Source organism: Tachysurus vachellii, chromosome 16 (genome assembly GCF_030014155.1).
Source record: "Tachysurus vachellii isolate PV-2020 chromosome 16, HZAU_Pvac_v1, whole genome shotgun sequence".
NCBI classification, from domain to species: domain Eukaryota; kingdom Metazoa; phylum Chordata; class Actinopteri; order Siluriformes; family Bagridae; genus Tachysurus; species Tachysurus vachellii.
The window spans coordinates 13,505,683-13,528,619 of record NC_083475.1 but is presented as its reverse complement, the minus strand read 5'-3'; the positions used below and the strand labels follow the sequence as shown (position 1 = coordinate 13,528,619).

Below are 22,937 nucleotides of genomic sequence, written 5' to 3'. Positions count from 1 at the left end.
TGTAGAACAGGTGTAAATAATCAGGCAATAAATCAGACAAAGCAGGAAAGGAGACAGGAATGAAGCAACAAAAAACACAGCGCAATAAAAACTAAAGAGGGACATCATGACTATCTGAGTAACAGCAATGTAGTAATGTAGCAATGAAATAGTTGGCCAGTGGTTTGGTTTTGAGCTGTGGTCTTCTGCCCACACAGTTGCATGAATAAATGATGTCTGAGTCTGCATAGCATACAAATTTTTCTTTTAATATGTTTAACTGTGGGGGGGCCACGGTGGCTTAGTGGTTAGCACGTTTGCCTCACACCACCAGGGTTGGGTGTTCGATTCCCACCTCCGCCTTGTGTGTGTGGCGTTTGCATGTTCTCCCCGTGCCTTTGGGGTTTCCTCCGGGTACTCCGGTTGTATCCTGCCTTGATGCCCAATGACGCCTGAGATAGGCACAGGCTCCCCGTGACCCGAGGTAGTTCGGATAAGCAGTAGAAGATGAATGAATGAATTAATGTTTAACTGTGATGTGACTGTTGCTTATAGCAGGGTAGTTAGCTTACATTAGCTTTGTGGTGGGCTTATCTGTTCAGCTGATCGGTGGTCGGATTTAGATGACGCTATAGTTACAGCATAGAGATGCATTGTTCTACAATAAAGAGTAACATTTAAACATGCACACCAAATAAAAACCTTTGTTTTGAGTAAGTTAATAAAGAGTAGGGATTTGTCCATGACTAAAAAAAACACGAATAGCACAAAATCAGCTTTCTCAGGCACTTGCCAAGCGATGTGTCCACTCCTGCCATTTCAGTTTATGTCCTAAAATAAGTCACTGTAATATTGACTGTGACAGGACTGACCAGCCATATACAACAGATGTATAGACTGCGATATCACATTCATGTCACTGCTGAACTGCCCGTCACCAATGATTCTTTATACTTATTGACAGCACACTATGCTGTATTTGGTTAGTATACTCACCAAGACAAGGTTTCAGTAATACATTTAAACAGAAAAACAAAGATCTACATTGTGTAGCTGATCCAGTTTGTAAGTAAGACCACTTAATTCAGCAGACAGAAAGGAATCACAGACTCACCACAGATAATCAGACAATCCAACTACACTGCAAACATGGATTATTAAATGGGAACTGCCAAAGAGCATAAATGTAAATGTACACTTGACCGTCGAATCACCGCTCAAATGACATATCTGGTATAAACGCTGATTTTTGCTGGAACACCTGTATGGTAGAGCAAAAGGGAGAGATCTTTTTTAACTGCCCTCAAGTTGTTTGGAATTATTCTACAGATATTTTTTAATGAGAAAAAACTCAAATATTACAAAAAAAAAAGTGTTATACCAGCTTTAATGAAAATTGGGTTAAAAGTCAAAAGTTTAGAAAGAGAATTGTGTATTTCTTTTTTGTTCTTTTTTGTTTTTGGTAAAATTGACATTTGGACTCATTTGTACATTCATGAGCACGGAAATAATGATTACACATTTTTAACACTGTGGGTGTTCTTTTGAATTCAATTCAGTTTATTAGTATAGTGCTTTTCACAGTTCACGTTGTCTCAAAGCCGCTATACATAAGTATAAAAAATGAATTTTTACAGTTTAAAGTTTAAATTAAGTTACTATATATCTCTAACACATTTCTATAATGAGCAAGCCGGAGGCGACGGTGGCAAGGATAAACTACATGTAATGACATGATGAAGAAACCTTGAGAGATACCAGACTTCGTAAGGAACCCCTCCTCATTTGGGTGACACTGGACAGGAAATAATGTAAATGTAAATAACGTCTTTTCTACAACAGTTTGTAGTTGAGTGGAATTAAGCAACCAAGAGATCCTGAGGAACTACCGGGTCAGAGTAATTTCCAAATTCACCACGGACCCAAGACTAATTCCTTCATGCCGAAATCTTCAAATGATCGCTGATGAACGACCAGGCACAAAGCCGACCGAGGCAACAGTAGCTCACAGACGGCGTGACAGGGTGTTCATTGCCGCTAGGTAAGAAAACTCCAGTTATAAATGCTCATAATCATTACCACCTTCACTTCCATCATGTGGCTCCATCCTGCTTCACAGCACCAGAATTGCTTCTCATGTTTGTCCATGTTCCTGTGTTTCTCTATAGTCTTTCTGAAGTCCTACCATTGTTCCAGACCCAACCTTCTACTATGTCTAGCATTACTGTTTTTTATCTTTATTTATCATTGTTTTGTCTACATAGTCACTTTAAAAACAGCCGGTTTGTCAGCCTTCATTACAGCAATCAGCATTTCTAACAATTCTAATTAGTTACATAAACTGAAATTTAGCAGTGGGTTAAAGATTTAAGCACTGAAAACAAAATAAAATTGTTTGAGGAAACAAAATAAAATGCACCAACCCCTGAAATGTCTAAGATTTATAAATGTATTTAAATAAATGTATATAAATCTATTTAAAACCAAATGGCTGTTTTTATAATAATAATAATAATAATAATAATAATAATAACAACAATAATAATAATTGTTATTATTATTATTGTTATTATTATTGTTATTATCATTGATCTCAAATAGGGGGCACGGTGGCTTAGTGGTTAGCACGTTCGCCTCACACCTCCAGCGTTGGGGGTTCGATTCCCGCCTTCGCCTTGTGTGTGGAGTTTGCATGTTCTCCCCGTGCCTCGGGGGTTTCCTCCGGGTACTCTGGTTTCATCCACCGGTCCAAAGACATGCAAGGTAGGTTGATTGGCATCTCTGGAAAATTGTCCGTAGTGTGTGATTGCGTGAGTGAATGAGAGTGTGTGTGTGCCCTGCGATGGGTTGGCACTCCGTCCAGGGTGTATCCTGTCTTGATGCCCGATGACGCCTGAGATCACAGGCTCCCCGTGACCCGAGGTAGTTCGGATAAGCGGTAGAAAATGAATGAATGAATGAATGTTTAACTGTGACGTGACTGTTGCTTATAGCAGGGTAGTTAGCTTACATTAGCTTTGTGGTGGGCTTTATTTTGCTTTACCATCATCAGTCAGATCTGTTCAGGTAGTTCGGATAAGCGGTAGAAAATGAGTGAGTGAGTGATCTCAAATATCCTACACAGGAAGATTCTACACTGAACATCTTGCACATAATGTATTTTGTAATGAAATTCCAAATTTACTTAATTCATCAATACATTGATCTATTGTCAAATGGGTTTATAGATTCTTTTGTTACTCACAACCTCCATGTAGTGTAGAAGAGCCAGTTGACAGGATGCTTTAGCCCTTTAATAGGTTCCTCTTTCTCACCTCCTCATCTGTTCACATTGCTCAAACAGATCAGCTTCCAAAGCTTTCTCGCTAATACTGATGTCTACCCCACTGCACTTGTCATCTCACAGACCACTGACTAGCTGAGACAAATCACTGCTGTATCCCCTGTTGTTTAGTCATACAGAATTTGTTATCTCCATTTATTTATGTTTGAATTCTCATTAATTCTTTAAACATCACTGGAAAATGAAGCTAAAAGCAAACCATTATAGCTATCTGTTATGTTTATATAGCATCTTCTGTTTAGCTTAATAAATTGTATTTTAACAAGTATTTTAACCTTCTCAGAGGAATGACTAGTAATTTACTGCCAAAACTGTTAAATACATCACAAATATTTCAATGCAAACATATTGAATGGTTTTCAAGGGTGGACTTTTTCCTTTAACAAATCGCAGTCCTTTGCTTTGAACTAATAGGAAAGCAGAGCAGCTCTTTGTTCCTTGAGCTTAAGCTTTCATTTGATGTTACCTTAATGCTTCAGAACACACACACACACACACACACACACACACACACACACACACACACACACACGTTTACTTTCTTTTTGATATAGTTCAAATATAATAGTTAGTATTTTTGTTTTGTGTTCCTGCCAAAAAAAGTGACCAAACTGGTGTAACAAACTGCTGTGTTTTCTTCTTTCAGGCTTGTTTAATTCTGTGTGCAGGTTCTGGCTTTAGGAGATTAGTGGCAGGTTTAGGGTTGGGAAATACTTTATAGACTCCTATTGTTCAGATGTGTAAAAGCACTTATTTGGCAAACAAGACCACTGCACCCGTGACCCGCTCCATAATTGTTGACAGTCCACTTTAGATTGAAAAGTACAGCTCTAGTGTCTTCACCCATAAAAATAGTAACAAATATAATGTAGTAATAGGCCTAATCACTACATAAAATTCATACAGTGCACTACACAGTGCTAGTTAAGACAGCTAGCTAATACTGGATTGAAATATTACAGAGATATAACAAAACTACCAGGGACACATCTGAGTCCTGTCTCTGTATGGCATGTCTCCCATGTAAAATTTAATCTGTTAATAAAATGCTAGAGGATTACCCAGGATCCTGTGCTTCCTAGTGCGTCCTAATTACATTCCCACACAAAATGCCAGGTACTGAGGGATTTTGTGAATGTAGGTTGCCACTTTAGCTTGCTAGCTGCCCTATTTATCCTGAACTGTGAGAGAATCTGTGTGATGACGGCATCTTTCACACCAAACGTGAGCATAACAACAGTGTATTTATAAAGTCATTCCTCATTGTCACTGTCGGGTATGGGGACTTAATGGGAATTTTTTACAGGGAATAGAGAAATGAATTTCAGCCAATCTGCACTTTCATGTCTCTTAGAGTCATCTGACAAGAGGACAAACAGCAGAGCAGCATGGGATTTGCTCGGAGGAGCAGCTGTGTATGTGCACGTGTGTGTGTTTTGCGAACATCTACGTATTATTAGAAATATTACATTATATTTGTCAATTCTGTTATTTTATGCTAATACGCTATAAGGTTTTGACCAATCTGTCAATGATTACTTTTCTTAAATTTATTTAAAAAAATGGTAGTTTTTACTTTGTATACATGTCTAATTACATTTTATAAGAAGGAATGTCTATAAAAAAGTTAGTTCTGAAAAGAATCAAGACTTCTGCCCAATCAGAATGAAGAATTCAACATCAGTGTGGTATAAAACATTAACCCCTACACAGATACGATCTGATATTTCCAAATGTTGATATATTGTAATATTATGCTTAGGAATGTTGATATATGCACATTTTCCCAATGTTTATCCATTTATTTGCATTTTTCTGGTGAGAATAATACAGATGATTTAGGCCGCTTTTTGTGTTACAGCCTTCTGTCAGAACAAAGCTCAGATTTTGTTATCAGCGTCACACAACTCCTGTGCTTTGTGTTTGTGCACTGCTGTAAGACTTTATGAGTAATAAAATGAAACTCACGCATAATCAGATTTATTGGGCAGCACAGTTGCATACTTTTTAGCGTATACGCCTCAAAACTTCAGCATCTCTCGTTGTATGAGCTTGGATTACTGTCTGTGTGGAGTTTCTGTACATGTTCTCCCTGTGTATGTGTGAGTTTCCTCCAGGTTCTCTGGTTTCCTCCCAACATCTAAAAACATGTGGTTTATTGCTGATGTTAAAATGCCCTTAGATATGAATGAGTTCATGAATGTATGTGTGAATAGTACCCTGAGTGTATTTCCACCTCACACCCAGTATTCCCTGGATAGTCTTATTGAAAATGAACAATAATCCTATGCACTATAGAACAGGCCACCTACACCCAAAGCTTCATCGTCTCCAGCATGAACTCCTTCACTCCAGATATTATTGTCCAATAAACTGCTAGTGATTTTATTCCATCAGCTTCACCTCCTTGTGGCACTGGCATATATGAAAGTGTTTGACACAATTCTGCATTTTCTTCCATATTTAAAAATCCAACTAAAAAATTTGCAAAATATATAGATCTATATTCGAATATATCTGAACAGAAGTGACTTTTCTATGTTGCTGATGTTCACAAAAGAGAAAGAAGGCCAGACAGAGATCCTAGCCCAAGACTTTATTAAATTATAAAGTATGGGCTTTGTATAAGGATGTGTGAAAGGGGGTCAACTCCATCTCTGCAATACAGCTTTAAACTGAAGATAAACACACCCTGCTTCTTGGCAAGATCAGTTGTGGATAAGCCTGGAGGAAACTAAAAGGTTTTAGGTGAGACATGGCACTGCCAGGACTATGCAAAGTGCAAACAAATAACCTCTTGTACATGATGTGCCTTTTGCTTGTGTTTGCATGGGGTGGGTAAGGAATAAATGAATAAATAATATATATATATTACTGAATTTGGTAATGAAACAGAGCTCACTGTAAATTAATTCATTGCAATGCTAAAAAAGTAAAGTAAAATGAACAAATCTGAAAAGAGTACCTTTCTACCTCTCACAGCTTCTGGCTCAGCACTTTGTGCCATCAGGCCAGCAGGTCTTTTTAGCCCCAATATCTCTCTCTCTCTCTCTCTCTCCCAGTGTGGCTCTGTGAATGTCATGCTCCATGTTGACAAAGGCCTTCATAAAAGAAAAATATAGAGATCAGTATGGTTCTATAAAACAGTCCAAAAGGTATCAAAGATATACTGCGTGGGCTGGGACCAGCGTGAAATAGGTACTAGTCTGGCCTATCAAAAGAATATACAGTCTGTGTATGTAATAAAAATTGTCTTGTGGACTGTAAATGAATTAAAATATTTGAGAAAGAAGAGCTAATCTCTGTGACTCCTATTGAAGGCAAAATAGAGCAATAAACTCAGATCCTTAGCAAGAAAATGCACTATCATTATGTCTGAATTAAGTCCATTTTCATTCCAGGTTGCATAAAATCAGAATCAGGAGTCATGTAAATATACTGTACTTGGAACAAGCCATCTACCTTGTCCCCTAAATCCTGACTATGCTTGCTAAGCTATGCTAATCTAATATTGCTTTATTCATTTTATAAATTAACCCTTGTGTTATGTTCATTCTTTGGACTTTTTGATACCTTTGGGATCAATTTGACCCGAAACATTATTTGGGGTTTTAAAAGCACTACAGAGAATAATGAAAGTGTAATTGATTCTAGTAACAGAGTTAGAATCTATGCAACAGAAAAGACTATAAAAAAAAGCAGCTTATGAACGAAAGAAGCATGAGAAACAAAAGAGTATTGCAGTCACTGGCTGAACTACAGCTCTCAGAAATGCATCTGCAAATGCAGACAATTTAAAACAAATGCAAAAGGATTTTGGTAAAAAATATTAAACTAGTCAATTTGACCCAAACACCACACATGGGTTAAATCACTTCAGCTCATCAATCAGACTTAAAAAAAAAATCATGCAGCATTTTAGGGATTATTCAGGGTTTATTAAAGGCTCTTTTCTTCCCAAAATATAGTTTTATCTGGAACCATTTGTCTTTTGTAGGGTTTTAGGTAGAACTGTTAAGAAATCCCAAAAGGGACAAAATGTTCTCAATTTCCTCTGATATTTATTACAATAAAATATAATTATAATATAAAAAACAATGAGAACTTGAGCTATTGATGAGCTATTTTATTACCAAAAGAATACAGCTGTAGATCTTTTGGTGATATTGATAATGTTCAATATGCATGTGCCAGGTAGGATTGTGTAGACTCCAATTTGTAATCCAATTGTTGTGATAACATTTTAATAATGCATTATGTCCATAATTTAATCCACAATATTTTCCTTCTCTGCAATTTATGCATTTGTCCTCATCTTCTTAGGATTTACAGTGAATAGTTTAGCAGATTCAAAGCCATCATGCCACCTGCAGTGGCCACCAGACAATAGCATGCTCCCCATCCTCAAGTGTCTGCTCTATTTACTGCGTCTCTACATCATCTGCCCCCCACTGAGAGCTCCTTTCGGGCAGTTTCCATGCTCAGCCTTTTTTTTAATTTTTTTTTTCAGAAAAGCTGATATGAGATGCCCTGCAAGTGCTGTCCTTTTTAAACCCACTATCTTGCATTCTTTTGCAGTCATGTGCACAATTGAATGCCACATGAGAGTTGAGCCAAGAGGATCCGGCAGAGCTTTTTAGAGATACAGCTGTTTCATGTTTATGTGTGTAAAAGGCACGCTAGAAATAGAATACAACCGCATTGATTGTATACGGAGGCTGAACACCTGCTCCATTCATACAGCTCTGATAGAAGAGACACTGGACTTCCATTCTCTGCCTTTATTCCTTCTAGGGAACAAGTAAAACACACAATGTGTCTGTAGGCCTTCCCTAAAACATATAAAGCACTATGTTTTCCTGCATGCATTGATTTTTTGTTTGACATGCGCACGGTCCCTGAACGGTGCATTTCCTTGGTTCAGCTGTATTTACCAACCTTAATGTGTTACCTCGTTTAGTTTATGATCATATTAAACATACAGTACGTACTAGTGTAATACTAATAGACGTAATCGTATTTTCTCATTTGTTTATAAGAGTCTATTTTAAACAATCAGATGAATGAATTAATGAATCATTCATAATTCTGTCAATTCTTCAAATATGAGAATTGACTTCAGTGCAATAATAATCATATTAACAATGACATATTGTGCTTACAATATTTTTTCCTCAAATGGCCTGAGATGTTTTCACAGTATTGCACATTACACATTTTCTGTGACTAAGAACAGGAAACACTTATTATAAACCATCCAGAAATAGAGAAATCTTATGCAATATACTATATCCAAAGAATGTACTGAGTGTGTTGAACGTGTTAAAAGAACCCTGCGAAAAGCCCCTACTTCTTTGGAACATTCAGCTCCTAAATACAGACAGTGTATAAAAGCAGCAAAGTCAACAAATACACTGTATGACCTAAGGAAACACAACACACAAAAATAGTCCACTTTGCGGTAGAAGAAGAATCAGAAGACTTGAAGTGAAAGAGGAACCAGGAGCTTTGAGTCAAATATCTGATAAATGAATTATAGTAGCATTAATCAATGGAGTATTTAACTCTAAATGTATTAATACTGGTAAGAAAAGCCAAAAAAAATCATTCTACAATGTTTAATAATTGCGGGATCTGGACCTTATCTGAAAGCCAGACCTAGTGTTACGGCTTCTGCTGGCTGATCCAGGCACTGGGCCTGGAAAAAAATGTGATCTGTGATCTGTGTTTATGCAGAAGAACGTGGCAAATTTTCCACTCAGGGAAGCAGATGGAATAATGTGTTCACACAAAAAGAGCAACAGGACATGGCAAGAGAAGGAAACAAATGAAACAAGACACACACACACACACACACAGGCTGACTCACACTCTTGCCAGGCTTGTCTGCGTTTGACAGCAGACATTAAAGCCTAAGGTGACGGCCCATCGAACGGCTCTGAGCTGCTGCACTTTTCCACTCATTTTTACAGCATGTGAATCGAATAACCATATAACCACAAGATATGGCCTAAAAAGGCAGTTCTTTTCTATCACATAACAGCCAAGAGTTAGGGTTAGAGCTAACACATGATTCGTTCAGGACACCAAAATCAAAGTAAAAACTAAAGTGACTTTTGCCCCTTTTCCACTGAGGCAGTTTGAGTGCTGGTTCGGAGCCAGAGCCTAATTTAAAATCAGTTCTTTCTTTTTCGACACCCAAAGCACCGGCTCTGAACCAGGAAAAGTGGTTCTTAAGTAGCACCAAAACATTGCTGGTCTAGACTTAAGGACCGCTTGCGTCAGGGGCTGGGGGCAGGGTTACTGTGACCAACAAGACAAAAGAGAACGTCGTTAGCGCCATTTTTAAATCATTTTAATCAGTTCGCAAAGCCATGAGCATTAACAGTAAAGCAACATCCGCCTTTGTTGATGTTGTGTTTGTGTTTGCCGCTGCTGCGCTAAAGTTGCTGTATAACGTTGTACACAGTAACGTAAGACTTGGCTCTGTGATGGCTCTCTAGCCTATGGAAAGGCAAACTGGTTCTAAGGCTCACCAGTGGAACCAACTTCGAACCAGAACCAGCACTAGCTCTGAACCAGCACCCGGTTCTTTCTGGTGGAAAGGGCGCATTTGACTGATTCTGTCCATCACAATGTCTTCTCTGGACTGGCATCCCATTCAGGGTGTATTACTATCTTGACCCCAGAGTTCCATTGGATCTAAAGATATTAATGAAGATAAATGGATGAATTCATGTATGAGTCACTTGACAATCAAGACAATGTTTAGGCCTCTGAATCAGTCTGTAAAGCTTTTTGACAGCGAGTGACGTGCAGAGAGAGTCAGTCATTGTAGGTAAAGGGCAAATGTCTTATCTCTCGGACAGATAAGCCTAGCTCAGTGTCTGCTCTGCAAAAGACAGATGAGTCTGCACTCTCCACATAGCTCACCTCATATTGTAGGGGTGTATGTGTGTGTGTGTGTGTGTGTGTGTGTGTGTTTCTGATCTGACTAACAGAATTAAAAACAATTTAAATTTATTATGCCAGTAAAAAAAGCATATCCTTACACTTCCCTGTTTACTGTGTAGACAAAATGAAATGGGACTCATCACCACACACATCAAATTAGAGCAAAGCTATTGTGAAATCAGCATCTAGCAGCTTATAACACCACCCAGAATGTGAGGCTTCATTATGCTAGAACACCACAGAACAGCAACTTTTAATGAACCACCACATGTGCTGCCTGTACAATTAGAAGTGTGAGCCTGTAGTTATTATTGGTGGTCATAGCTGTGCTTCTCTCCCACATGTACGTTGGTAAAGCCTTAAAGACATGCTTGCCAGTTTGTTTTGCTTGTGAGTTCAGTAGCTGTGATGGTTATATCTATGTTTGGGGACATGCACCCACTAATCAGTGCTTGAAGGATGTTCAGCGATTTTATAATGGCAGCCTTGCAAGACTCTGGCTTTGTTAATGACTGACATTGACGAATGACTCAGATGTTTTTAGAAGCTTGTCAGGGACAACACAGCTGAGACTATATGTACTGTATGTTATACCTTTGAAAAAAAGTTTTACAGACAAAAAGTGCTTCATCTAGCAGCCCTGCAGTTCCTTAACTTGCCAAACTTCAAGAAAGGATTTTATTTTAGACAGTGTAGTAGGAAGAATCTCATTAAGATGGCTGAAACTGTTCTAAAAGACAGAAATTACAATCCTGACATTGCTAATAATCTAATAATATGGTGTCGAATTTAGAGAATATCTGCGTTTTCCCTGTGAGGTCACACCACAGCCAGTCAGAGTGTCTTTTGTAATGTTAAAACAAAAGCCTATTCTCATTATTTTCAGTCACAGCTGCACAGTGAATCAAAGTTTCTTCTGTTTGATTGTTTCTGTATTCAGTCTCCAGTTAACACACATGCTTCATAAAGTATAAAATATGATGTGATGTATTGATCCGTTACACCTCCAAGGTTGACTATCAAAACCTGGAGCATTTTTTTTAAACCCACTTTTTCCCTAATCGGTCATTTGCACTTTTCCTACCCAGTAACCTGTGCTCCTCTGTCACACAGCAGCTACCTGGGAGACATGCAAAGCTAGCCACGGCATCACCACAGGACAGCTGAATACACTCAGCTGGAGAAAAGCACTAACCGCAACTGGTGTCAGTATTTAAACTCCCAAATTGTTTTAACTATCTCATTTTACAGCCATTTGACCCCATTTGCCTGTACTAACATAATCTTATATTCATTAGAGGAATGTCATGTAATTGTGTTTGGATTTGTTCCATATAATGTATATCATTATTTCAGTTTATGATTAGCTTTAGATTATGTGATTATATCCGTGCAAGACCCTGTTATGATAGACAAACATTCACACTTAACATATTCCACTTTCTCTACAGTTGTTACAGAGCAGTGAGATTGCTGACACTCTCTGTGATTTCATGCTGCCCATCTGCTCGAATGCAGACCCTAAAGAGACAGGAAAGTTATGACCAAATGTGTCTTTTCTGTAAAACAATTTTCATTAATCACAAACTTATGATGCCATTGTTACAGTTAGAGTTATAATATTCTATCAAATTTCCTTAACACAGTTATGGAAATTGAAATCTTCTCCAAGGTGCGGTTTACAATATTTATAAGCTGCTTGTTGGTTACTTTACAAGAGCTCTAGCTTTCTCCACCCCCACCGTTACAGAGATAAAGCTCCAACTAGCAAGAGGATCTTTGCGGAATCTTGTTATGCCACAGTTCTGCTCCACATGTGGGAGTCAGGGTTAGGCAGTACTACTGAGATATAATGCCCCCCTGCACACACACACACACACACACACACACACACACACGCACACACGCACACACACACACACATGGAACATCTGCAAGTTTTGTAAATGTAAAATAACAATGTGGTTGTGACCCTGAGCAGAAAAACAGTCCACCAAAAAAGATTTGAAATGTCTTTTCATTTCAGTGAGCGATGGAAAGAGTTTCAGCACAAAAAAAACCCCAGAACTGTCGACTTCATTCCCATGTGCTTTACAGTTTGCAGACCCATACATGGATGTTCCAGGCTCTTCTGTTCAGTCTCAAATCTCCCTAATGGGTTTACCTTTGTGTATCTGCATATGTGATTTTTGTGAGATAAAAGCCTTAGAACAAAAGACACTAAAGACTCAAACAATCAGTACAAACAACAGGACCATTTGGTACTGATACTATGATTATATGAACCTCATAACCTTCCAGTAAATTCCCTGTCCTCATTTTCTCAAAAAAACTCAGTATTGTTATTGTGCACCTGTGATGTTCTGTGCTGGTAAGTTTGCTTAAAAAAGTGTAGTATTGTCTTTTAAACCAGAAGCCAAACATCATACATTTAACCTCTATTTATGCGTTAATTCTCCTGTAGTCTATTCACTAAAACATCCATCGTCCATCCATCCATAAGTCGAGGTGAAGATGTGTGGGTCTTAGTCTCCATTTATTAGACAGTATGGATCAATAGTTGCTGAAAACCAACAGCATTTCTAGTACCCTGTGATTATTGGCTGTTTTATTACATTCCTTAATAAAGCCAGTAACCATCTAATCACACGCTACTGACCAATCTGTAGCATCTGTGGCTTCATTTTAAGGTTGGAGCACAGGGCAAACTACTACTAGTGTGCACTTCTGCATGTATTTAGTATGCAGGGTTGGTTGTGGACTGTCTCACAGCCCTCTGTGGATTACTAACACAGTGTCTGCCTTTTAATAACGAGAGGAAAAGTGGATTAATAGATGAATAATTAAGAACTGGCACAATTTCTTCACAATTAGGACGATTATCTAATTGTCTTTTAGCATTTTCAATGTTGGAAGGCATACAGGAAGGCATATGAATGTGACAAGAATATGACACATTCTGTCTTCAAGTACAGTAATTAAAGTCATGAAAAGTTGTTTTTAGGCAACTGCGAAAAATGTAAGGTGAACATTTGATTAAGTCTAGCGATTACCTAACCTTATACAGAGACACAGGCAAGTCTCATATAAATATTGTAAAAGGATATTGACAGACATACTGACAATAGATAAGAAGGATTGGCCAGACCATGCAGGGCTTTTAAGAACGGAAAGGTATTTTATATATACAAAAGTAAGCAGAGAACCAAGAGGGTGGAGATGATGTGTTTCCATGGTCTGGTGTGGATAAGAACCCAAGCAGTCTGCATGTACAGACCAGGAGTCTATAAAGCACAGCAATATAGGAATCAGTTCTGGAAGTAACAAAAGCAATGGCACATTGAATAGAGAGAAACAGAGCGATGAACCCTGACAATGCATGTGAGGTGAAAGAAAGCTGTTTTAATTACATTATTAATGTGTAATTGATGTGACAGTGTGGCGTCTGTCAATGGTTCATTGACAAATGACCTATTAAATATACTTAAAGAAATTTGAGGTCATATCGATTAAATGCTCAGCACTGACATCAAACATACAGAAACTTCATGTGGAAATTACATGGAATTCACACAAGTTTCATTATAAACACTATAAACTGCATTCTCTGCTATTGGCTGTATGTTAAATTCTGAAAGCTAAGATGTGGGCACATTCCCAATGCCTTTACCTTAATATTCTTAATATGCATCTTTATAAACCTATTATAAGAGTTTTAAATAGTTGTTCCCTAAACAGCCTCTTGATTGTTTTTGTTGATTCTTGACTTCCTGACCATTATGCAGAGCTGACACAAGAGACTCCTTCCATAAATGTTAAATAAAAGACTCCTCACAGAAAACATCACCATATCATACAATTATACATATTCGGTTAAATTAACGCATTTTAATCAGTTCATTATTTCCCTGGGTATGTGCCACATCTGCCATACACATCACAGTGAAGTAGATAGAGAAAGACACACACTCTGACATTCTTGTGATGCTTTATTATGACTTTGTTCTCCCTTTGCCCTGGCTTTATTCTTTTGTGCAGTTGTTATTCCAAAGCTCTCCTATCAGACAGCGTGCCTGCTCATGCATGAAAGGCATTTGATAGAGGTTATTCTCCCATCACTCTAAGTGTGTTTGGTTTAAATTAAATTGCTATGTATGTAACATGTATGTTTACTATAATGAGCATGACCTCAATTCTTATCACTCCACATACACACTGACACACTGCAGATAATGTTATTGACCGGGTTTTTTGGGGGGTTTGACTGACAGAAAATTACAGAATTATGAGAGTCTATTAATGATTACATGCATGCTAATTCGACTGATGATTACATCATTCACAATTTTTTTTTTGTGCATATGAGGTGATATATTTTTTAATTTAGTTTCTATGTTCAAATTTCAATATACACTCCCATATTTAGTTGATATACCGACTCATCACAAGGCAGCTTGTGTATTTACAGCATTTGGGAGATGCCAGTTATCCAGAGAGACTTACATTTTATCTCATTTTTTGAGCAATTGAGGGTTAAGGGCTTGGTGGACCTGGGATTCAAACTTACAACCTTCCAGTCAGTAGTCCAACACTAAGCTACCACATCCCCATGCATAAGGTAAAGGGATGTCATTTTCATCTGACCATTTTCTATATGATTAAATTATGTGGATAACAGTGAATTAGATGCATAATATCTAATGCAACAAAATCAGTTCCACATTAGAGCTTCAATAATCTGCTAATTCTTTTTCTCAATTACATCCATAGATTCTCTATAGGATTTAGGCCAAGACAGTGGTGTCCATAACAAGTAAGTGGTGTTTCTTAACACAGAAAGGAGATTTTTTTATTTCAAGCAAGCAGAAGCCAAACCTGAGTCTATTGAACGGCAAGTTCAGCTGATTAAACATGTGGAATCAGGTGTGGCTCCTGTTTGATTGGAATAAAAACCTGCACACACACCAGCCCATTGCAGATAAGCTCACAAATCCCTGGTTCAGGGACTCTAGAAGATCTTCTTTCTAAAGGAAGCTGGTCTGCTTTGGATCATTAGTCTGCTGAGAATAAAATCTAATTTTGTCACTTGAAGAGTTTCTTAACTAATATCTGCAGAGGATAAACAGCCCCAGTCTTCTCTAGAGTACCCTTACCATCACGCTACCATCATCTCCATTCAAGTTAAATTTAGATTAATCTTATAATAAGACAGTTATCCAGAAACCAGCTATCATTCAGTGCATTCTGCTTTCATATTCTTGAGACTGATGAATAATTTCCTCTGCATTTCTCTCCTTCCTTAGCAGTGATTCTTGTTCCTGTTTCAAATAGTTTGTGCATTGAATTGTTATCTGCTAATTTCCACTGATGTCTGAAGCAATCCTTGGTGCTGATTCTTTTTTTGACTCTTTCTTTGCTGTAGATTTTTTTTTTTTTTTTTTTTTAAATTTCCGACTGTGGAGTAAGGAATTTGTTTTTTGCTGATCTGACAAATGTAGAGTGGCATCATTGTGCAACTAGAAGAATACTCACTTCCCTCTTCCTAATCATAATTGGGATTTCTTTTAACCAGTTGGTGCCCATGTCCTTCATATTAGATTTATATAATGAATTCCATTAAATTTCTGGCATGTGTCTCTATCGGAGTAACAACAGATATAGTTCATCACACTAACTATGGATTAATTGTGACAACCAAAATAGTCTGAAGTGTCCAAATGCTTTTTTTTGTTGTCTAATTTTGTAGCATTAATTTTAAAGATAATCAGTTTGTTGGAAAGTTTGTAAGTGTGGCTTACGTGTTGCTTTTTGTAGCATCTATATGTTATCTAACTATAGAAATAATGTAAAAAAAAATAAAGGATTTATTTATTTAGGCTAATGAAGTGTTTGCTAATGAAATTGCTGTAATTTTTTTTAGAATATCTGCTAGTTTCTCCACCCATTTTCTGTTGCGCTTATCCTGGAAAATTTAGAGATGCTAATCAACCTACAACACATGTCTTAGCCTAAGCGATGATACCAATGAGACAAATGTGCTAACCACGGTTCATGCACAGCTAGTTCTGAAAATAAATAACCACAAATAATCATAAGAAAAATTATCTTAGAATGACATGAAGAAGTGAGGTTGGGGTTGATTTCTTTCTGACACAGACTAAATTCGCAGGTAATAAAAGAAAACCAGGATGATTAATAATGTTATCATCCTTTTTCATCTCTAAACTACCTTTGGAAGAAAAAACTAAAAGCACACACCTTGTCCAATCAAAGTATAAATCACATAAATGGACAGCCTGTGTGTGTGTGTTTGTGAGTGTGTGTGTTTGTGTGTAAGTGTGTTTGTGTGTGTGTGTGTCAGTGAGTGTGTGTGTTTGTGTGTCTGTGTGTGTGTGTTTGAATAAATAACATTTTTTATGTACGTTTTACTATTTGCCAGTTTGTAAGGATTTGAATACGCCACTGCACTACAACTCCCAGCATGCACCTCGGTGCAGCCGCTACGCTGGTGTGAGCGCTCGCGCGCGCCTGTGTGTACTTGGTCGCTCGGGCGCTCTGAACAATGAGTGTCGGCGGTGCGCGAGCAGCCCGGAGAATGTGAACGTGTGATTTAGCACTAATGTTCAGCGCTGTGCGATTCGCCTCGTGTGCTCTTTCAATGGGCGAAAAACCGTAAACATGTGGATACCGACGGAACATGAGAAATTCGGAGTGGGTAAGTTTTTCGCGTGATTTTGACAGAAGTGTAAAGTGCGCGTGAGCTCTATACGGAGCACGAGCGAGTTTGGTGAATATGTGCAGCTATTTAATGTCTCTCACTTGGAAACAAGCAAAACGCACTGCTGCTGTGGGGTCTGTCCCGGTTTGGGTTGTTTAATTCATCACCGGGAGTGTAGTTTATTTTCTTACAAGTGTGTTTGTGTGTGTGTTTGTGTGTGTGTGTGTGTGTGTGTGTGTGTGTGTGTGTGTGTGTGTGTGTTTGTGTGTGTGTTTGTGTGGTACACAGTGTATATTATATAGCAGTGGGCTGTTGAATCTTTTCGTGCATTAATGATGTAATATTTCTGTTTTAAAGCAAAAACACACACGTTTATATAAACATATAAACACGTTTTTTTTATTCATACAGTATTGTTTTAGCAGCATCCCGGAGCCTGGAAACAAATCAGTGAGAGGAAAACACACATACACACACACACTCATATACACACACACTCATATACACACACACTCATACACACACATACACTCATACACACACACTCGTATACACACACACACTCACATATACACACACACTCATGTACACACACACACATGCGTACACACATACACACATGCGTACACACATACACACACTCACTCCACACACACATACACACACTCATACACACACACACACACACACACACACACACACGCACACACTTGTGAGAACCTCCCATTGACATTATTGCTGTGCCTGCATCTAACCACAGTAGCCAAAAGGAAACATTTTGGTTCCTATTTAAAAAAACAAAAGCAGCAGTTTTTGTCAAACAAAACAAAGCATTCTTCGTAGGGAGCCGAACAGATTTTCCTGTTCAAGGTCAGAACTGTCAGATATTCCTATATTTGCTGGGACGTTTTGGTCCGCACCAATATATAAAAAAACATGCCCACACACATGTAAACAAAAATGCTTTTCAGCCTGTTAGTGTGCTGCTTTTGTGTCCCAGCTGCCTCTAGGTTTCATTCATTCATTTTTTTCAGAGCTATTTTTCTTCGCTGACAGAAATAAAGGTTCGAAGCCGTACTGTTTTTGTCGCTGGTGTTGTACCATGTACAGGACATCTTTAACAACTGTAGTGTGTATCATGTACCTGAAAATGTGACCGTAAAGAACACTGAAAGAGGCTCAGTACATACACTGTCCCAGGTAAAAGATACAAAACACAGCTAATGTCCCTGTAATGGCACCACCCCAGAGACTCGGAAAACTATAAGGTTGACACATTTATTTCTGAACATTTTTCCCCTGAGAGCTGATTTTTGCTGACTAGAAAATCGATAAGTCATCCATTTGCTTCCTGTGTTAAATGTTTTCTTTTGTTTAGTTTTTCCTTCTTTTTAAACATTGATTCTAGGCTGATGGAGAATGGAGTTATGTTAAGAGTTAGATTTTTATCAGCAGCGTTGTGGCCTCCGAAGCTATTTTATATAACCTCATTTCCTTGATGTTGTTTTTATGCTTGCGATCGGAATCATGCATGTTTGAGAGGCTTGCATTGCATGATTAGTTCGAGATAAGCCATGTCAGGTTGGTTCCTGCTTAACACTGGGCTACGCATTGTTCTCACTCATGGCAAAACTCTCGTGCCAATTTCATGTTCCTTTTGTTTTGTAGAGATTTATAGAAAGGTTTTAAATGAGTAATTACACATTTTGTACATTTAGTTTTATATTACAACTTATCAATTCATTGTCCATAATCACATTATTAATTATTGTCTTTGGGAGTTTCCGCATTATGGCATGAAAACGGAGCATGAAATATAAAATTGTCAAATATTCAACCCCGGTAGTAATTGATTAAGTACTAATCCCAGCAAGCCCATGTTAAAAGAATACTGTAACATATTTTTAACCTACCTGCATATTGAATGTATGGATTGTTGAATATTGAATATTGAATGTATTGAATATATTGAAAGTATTTACCTGGGTTGTGAGAGTAAAACACAGGACATCATTTATAACAGACATTTTTACACGAGTCAAAGAAACTTGTGTTTAAATAACAGTGTTGGGATTCTCTGTGAAAAATCACTGCTTATTTTGTATCATTCCTGATTTATTCATCTTTAGGTGAAGTTGGTTGCAGTTGTTTAGACAGAAACTGCACAGTTTTTCCCATGCCGCTGATCTTACAGAGGAGTTCTGAACACTTTCCCTGTGTGGGTTTATCTCATTTAAAATGGGCTTGAGAGTGTAAAGCATGTTTGATCTAGGCTTCAGTTTTCACCAAAGACTGATTTACATACCAGTGTTTAATTTGAGATTCTGCTGTTTGATGTTCATGTGTGTGAGCAGCGGAAGTGAGACGATAGTCAGCTATCGATAAAATACGAATAGATTCTGAAGCGCTATCTCTCTCTCTCTCCATCTCTCTCTGTCTCTCTCTCTCCCTCTCTCTCTCTCTCTCTCTCTCTCTCTCTCTCTCTCTGTTTTTCGCTCGCTCTCCCTCCCTCTCTCTCTCTCTCTCTCTCTCTCTCTCTCACTCTCTGAAGATAATATTCTGATTGTTCAGCTCTCATGGTCAGTTTGTCCACTAGATCCAGTGACAATTAAAATTATCGTCATTCTCAGACCTACTTGTTTTCCAGTTACTAAGTTATGTATTAAAGACATTTTATATGTAGGTGAGCAGGTGAATTCGGCTATAATAAGGAAACGGTAGATATAAGTGTGATTATGGTGGGCTGTGATTTACAGAACCAGAATAAATAAGAAAACAAACCCGTCGCTGTTTTGAGAGCTTGTGCTGTAGGTCAGCTGGACTGGGGTAAAGGTGACGTGTGCTGTGCTGTGATTGGACAGCTGGGAATTCCCACATGCTTCAGGGAGGTGTTTAATGTTTTCCTTCTTCTTCATTTTCAACAGACTGAATGAGCTGAAAATAGCTTAAAATAGACAGAGTATGAGACGTGACCTCAGCTGAGTTGTGTCAGTAGCTGGATGTGTTTGTCCTAAACATTTATTGTTTGATTTCTGAGCAGCGAAGCAAAAGAAATTGTCTCTCATTAGGTCCAAATATTACAGTCAGTCAAGCATGTTATAGCTCATCATAATTTAGTACCACATCCCCTGCATGGGATGCATCAGTGATTTGTGTGTGTGTGTGTGTGTGTGTGGGTGTGTGTGTGTGGTTTTTGATATCTCTTTAACAATTCAAATGAACTTTAGTTTCTCTGAGCCGATTCAGTGTTATGTGAAGCTATGCAAATGTGCCAAAACTCTGTAGGAAACTCTGGCAGGAAAAGTGTTTGAATAAAATGCTCGTGAATATTCACGACAGCCAAGAGATAATAGTGAGGTAATTTTGTGCCCCCTCAGACTGCTGTCGATTTCCGTCCCCACCTCCCAGGGAGGGCAGAAGGTGAGAGTCGAGAGGCTTGGCAGCGTGTAATTTGGGCTCATTGTGTATGTGGCCACCCTGCGCGATGCCCTGTGGGATTAGCAGGTTGTTTGGCAATGCTCTGGGCCATTCCTTCATTACACATTGCATGCTGTAATGACTGGGGTCCTGAGGTCAGAGGAGGAGGGCCGTAAAAAACACCACCTCGTGTGTAATTGCTTCTTCATCTACTGACCTGATAGCCTGATACAGTGCGCTCTCTCCTCATGTAGTCTGTATTATATGAATAGCATGACACACACACACACACACACACACTTTTTAAAAGGCTACATATTCATGCTTTTGGAGCTAGTCAATGTTTGTGCTGTTCCCCATTGTAATTAATTGCATTCCTGCTAAAATAAGGAAATGAATATTTAACCATCATGGCACTGATGTGAACATGTGAAAATTTGTACATCAAAAATATGAATTCAGAAGGAGGATTTTATCAAGATCTTTTCAGTATTAATCCCAGCTAACCTGTGTTAAAGAAATGCGTCTTGTACAACAGTCAAGTCTTTTAACACGTTTAATTGTACTGTGACAGGAAAAGGACGACACGCAAGTCTGAGATATTAATAAATCTAAGTATGTTTTGAATCCCATCACTAAAGGTTTAGACATTTTTGTAGAATTGTTATTGAATATCTATATTCAGGAGTGATTTTTGTTCACTTTTATTTTTTTAGGACTATGTTAAGAGGACAGATTTTGTGGGTTGTATTGTGTGATTGCTTTGTAGGTTTTTTGTTATTTTTTTTATTTTATTTTTATTATTATTAATATATTTTTTTAAAAAAACCTGTGAATTACATTTGTACTTGGGGCACAACTGAAAAATTTTCTTCCACACCGTCTCTACCTGATGTGCTATACCTCTCTGCCGTGCACTGCTTTTTACATCGCCGACGAAAACGAGCACATTCACGAGAGCGTAAATGTTTTATTAACGGTCTGAGAAAGATTACACACCGTATTGTCAACATACTTCGTACACACTGGAACATTATTTTTTGTTAGATGACGATTAATTGGATAGCTGCTAATATGTCTGAAATCAAATAACCTTCTAAACGTTAACAAATAAAAGATTAAATCAGAGCAGAACCCTTGTGTTTGGTGTCACTGCTTCAACTTGGGGAAAGATGTGCTGCTTAGAAGCTACAATTCAGCACCATGTGTTGTTTTTTTTGTTTGAAGATCATCAGTTACACACAGTCACATGTTAAAGGGAAAGACGACGTTGTGGTAGCTGTGTTTCCCTTTGCTGCTATCACTGTGTGTGGCTGGGAAAAAAGGGTGATAATCTGTCACCCGCAGCTCAGTGTGACCACGGTGACTAAAGTAGTATCGCAGTGACGGATCAGGCTCACAGTCTAGCTCGTATTTAATCAGGACCGTCAGAACGTCTGACTGGTTCTGAACACAGCATGGAAGTGCTTTATGTCATCGTTTTATTGTCGCTGAATTTTCTTATATAACTCCTATTCTGGCTGTAGTGACCTGACCCTGTGACCCACATGACCTTAAAAGCCTAGCGGTAGGACCCTGGCAGATCGATGATGGTGTGTAATTAGGTGCAGTGCAGTTTTATTGTGACAGGAGGGTTAATATACAGGCTCTGATCTGAGAAAATGATTAAGCTCCGAGACCCGTTTTAAAAACATGCCCTCAAAGCCAGAGACATTTTCAAATGATTTATAGACATTTTTAAAAAGTAAGTTTGTTGAGAATCTTGATGTAACAGCATCAGACTTCTCAGCCAACTACGTAAGAGCAACGTGAAGGCTTTGCTTTTCAGTCTCGCATGTTTTCTCATCGTCATGAACGAGCGTTAGCGCTGTTACACTTTGTGTACTGTTTGTTAGTGTGATTGTATTGAACTTTAACATGGAATCTTCTCCATAAGATTTGTTTCCTAATCTAGTCATAATCTCCTGGATTTCAGAGATTTTGTGATTGTTACAGTATAATATACTTGATTTTTGCAGCTGTAAATCTGCGATATAACTTGCAGTTATTTTTTTCGGGGGGTCCTTGAATTGCCAAATTGATCCATCTCTCGTTATAGCCGATACGCCGTCGTAGCATTTTTGTAAGATTTGAATAAGAATGCTGGCTTGTAATATATACATGACTCGAAAGGCTGTTTTCTGTTGAACATTTCTGCTAACATTTATTGAATCACCGTCAAGAAGTCAAGAAGATTTCTTGTCAGTTCGACCATATAGCTGATGCAGTACAGAGTGAAATCAAACAACGTTCCTAGACACCCAGGACACCGGGTGCTACATAAGACAACACAGAACTAAGCGCTAGAGATTAAAAGACAAGTCACAAACGGTCAATACGATGCAATACAGAACAGATACGTCAAAGATTTAAATTTCACATTTAATAGAATGTAAAATAGTAATTGAGCAAAGGTCAGTATTATTGCTAAGAAAAAGATTTATTTATTTATTTATTTATTTTTTGTTGCAGACAGGGGTAGTGTTC

The 22,937-nt window shown here is 38.1% G+C and overlaps 1 protein-coding gene across 3 annotated transcripts in view; it reads left to right on the top strand.

Annotated features, from left to right (window-relative positions):
* Window positions 1-16,819: 16,819 nt before the first annotated feature.
* Window positions 16,820-22,937, top strand: part of dock4b (dedicator of cytokinesis 4b) — a 90,892-nt gene continuing 84,774 nt past the window's right edge. For all 3 annotated transcript variants that reach the window (XM_060889004.1, XM_060889005.1, XM_060889003.1), the window contains exon 1: window positions 16,820-16,991. In XM_060889004.1, coding sequence (XP_060744987.1) covers window positions 16,955-16,991 — 37 coding nt within the window. In that variant the 5' untranslated portion in view covers window positions 16,820-16,954. The remainder of the gene's footprint in view (window positions 16,992-22,937) is intronic.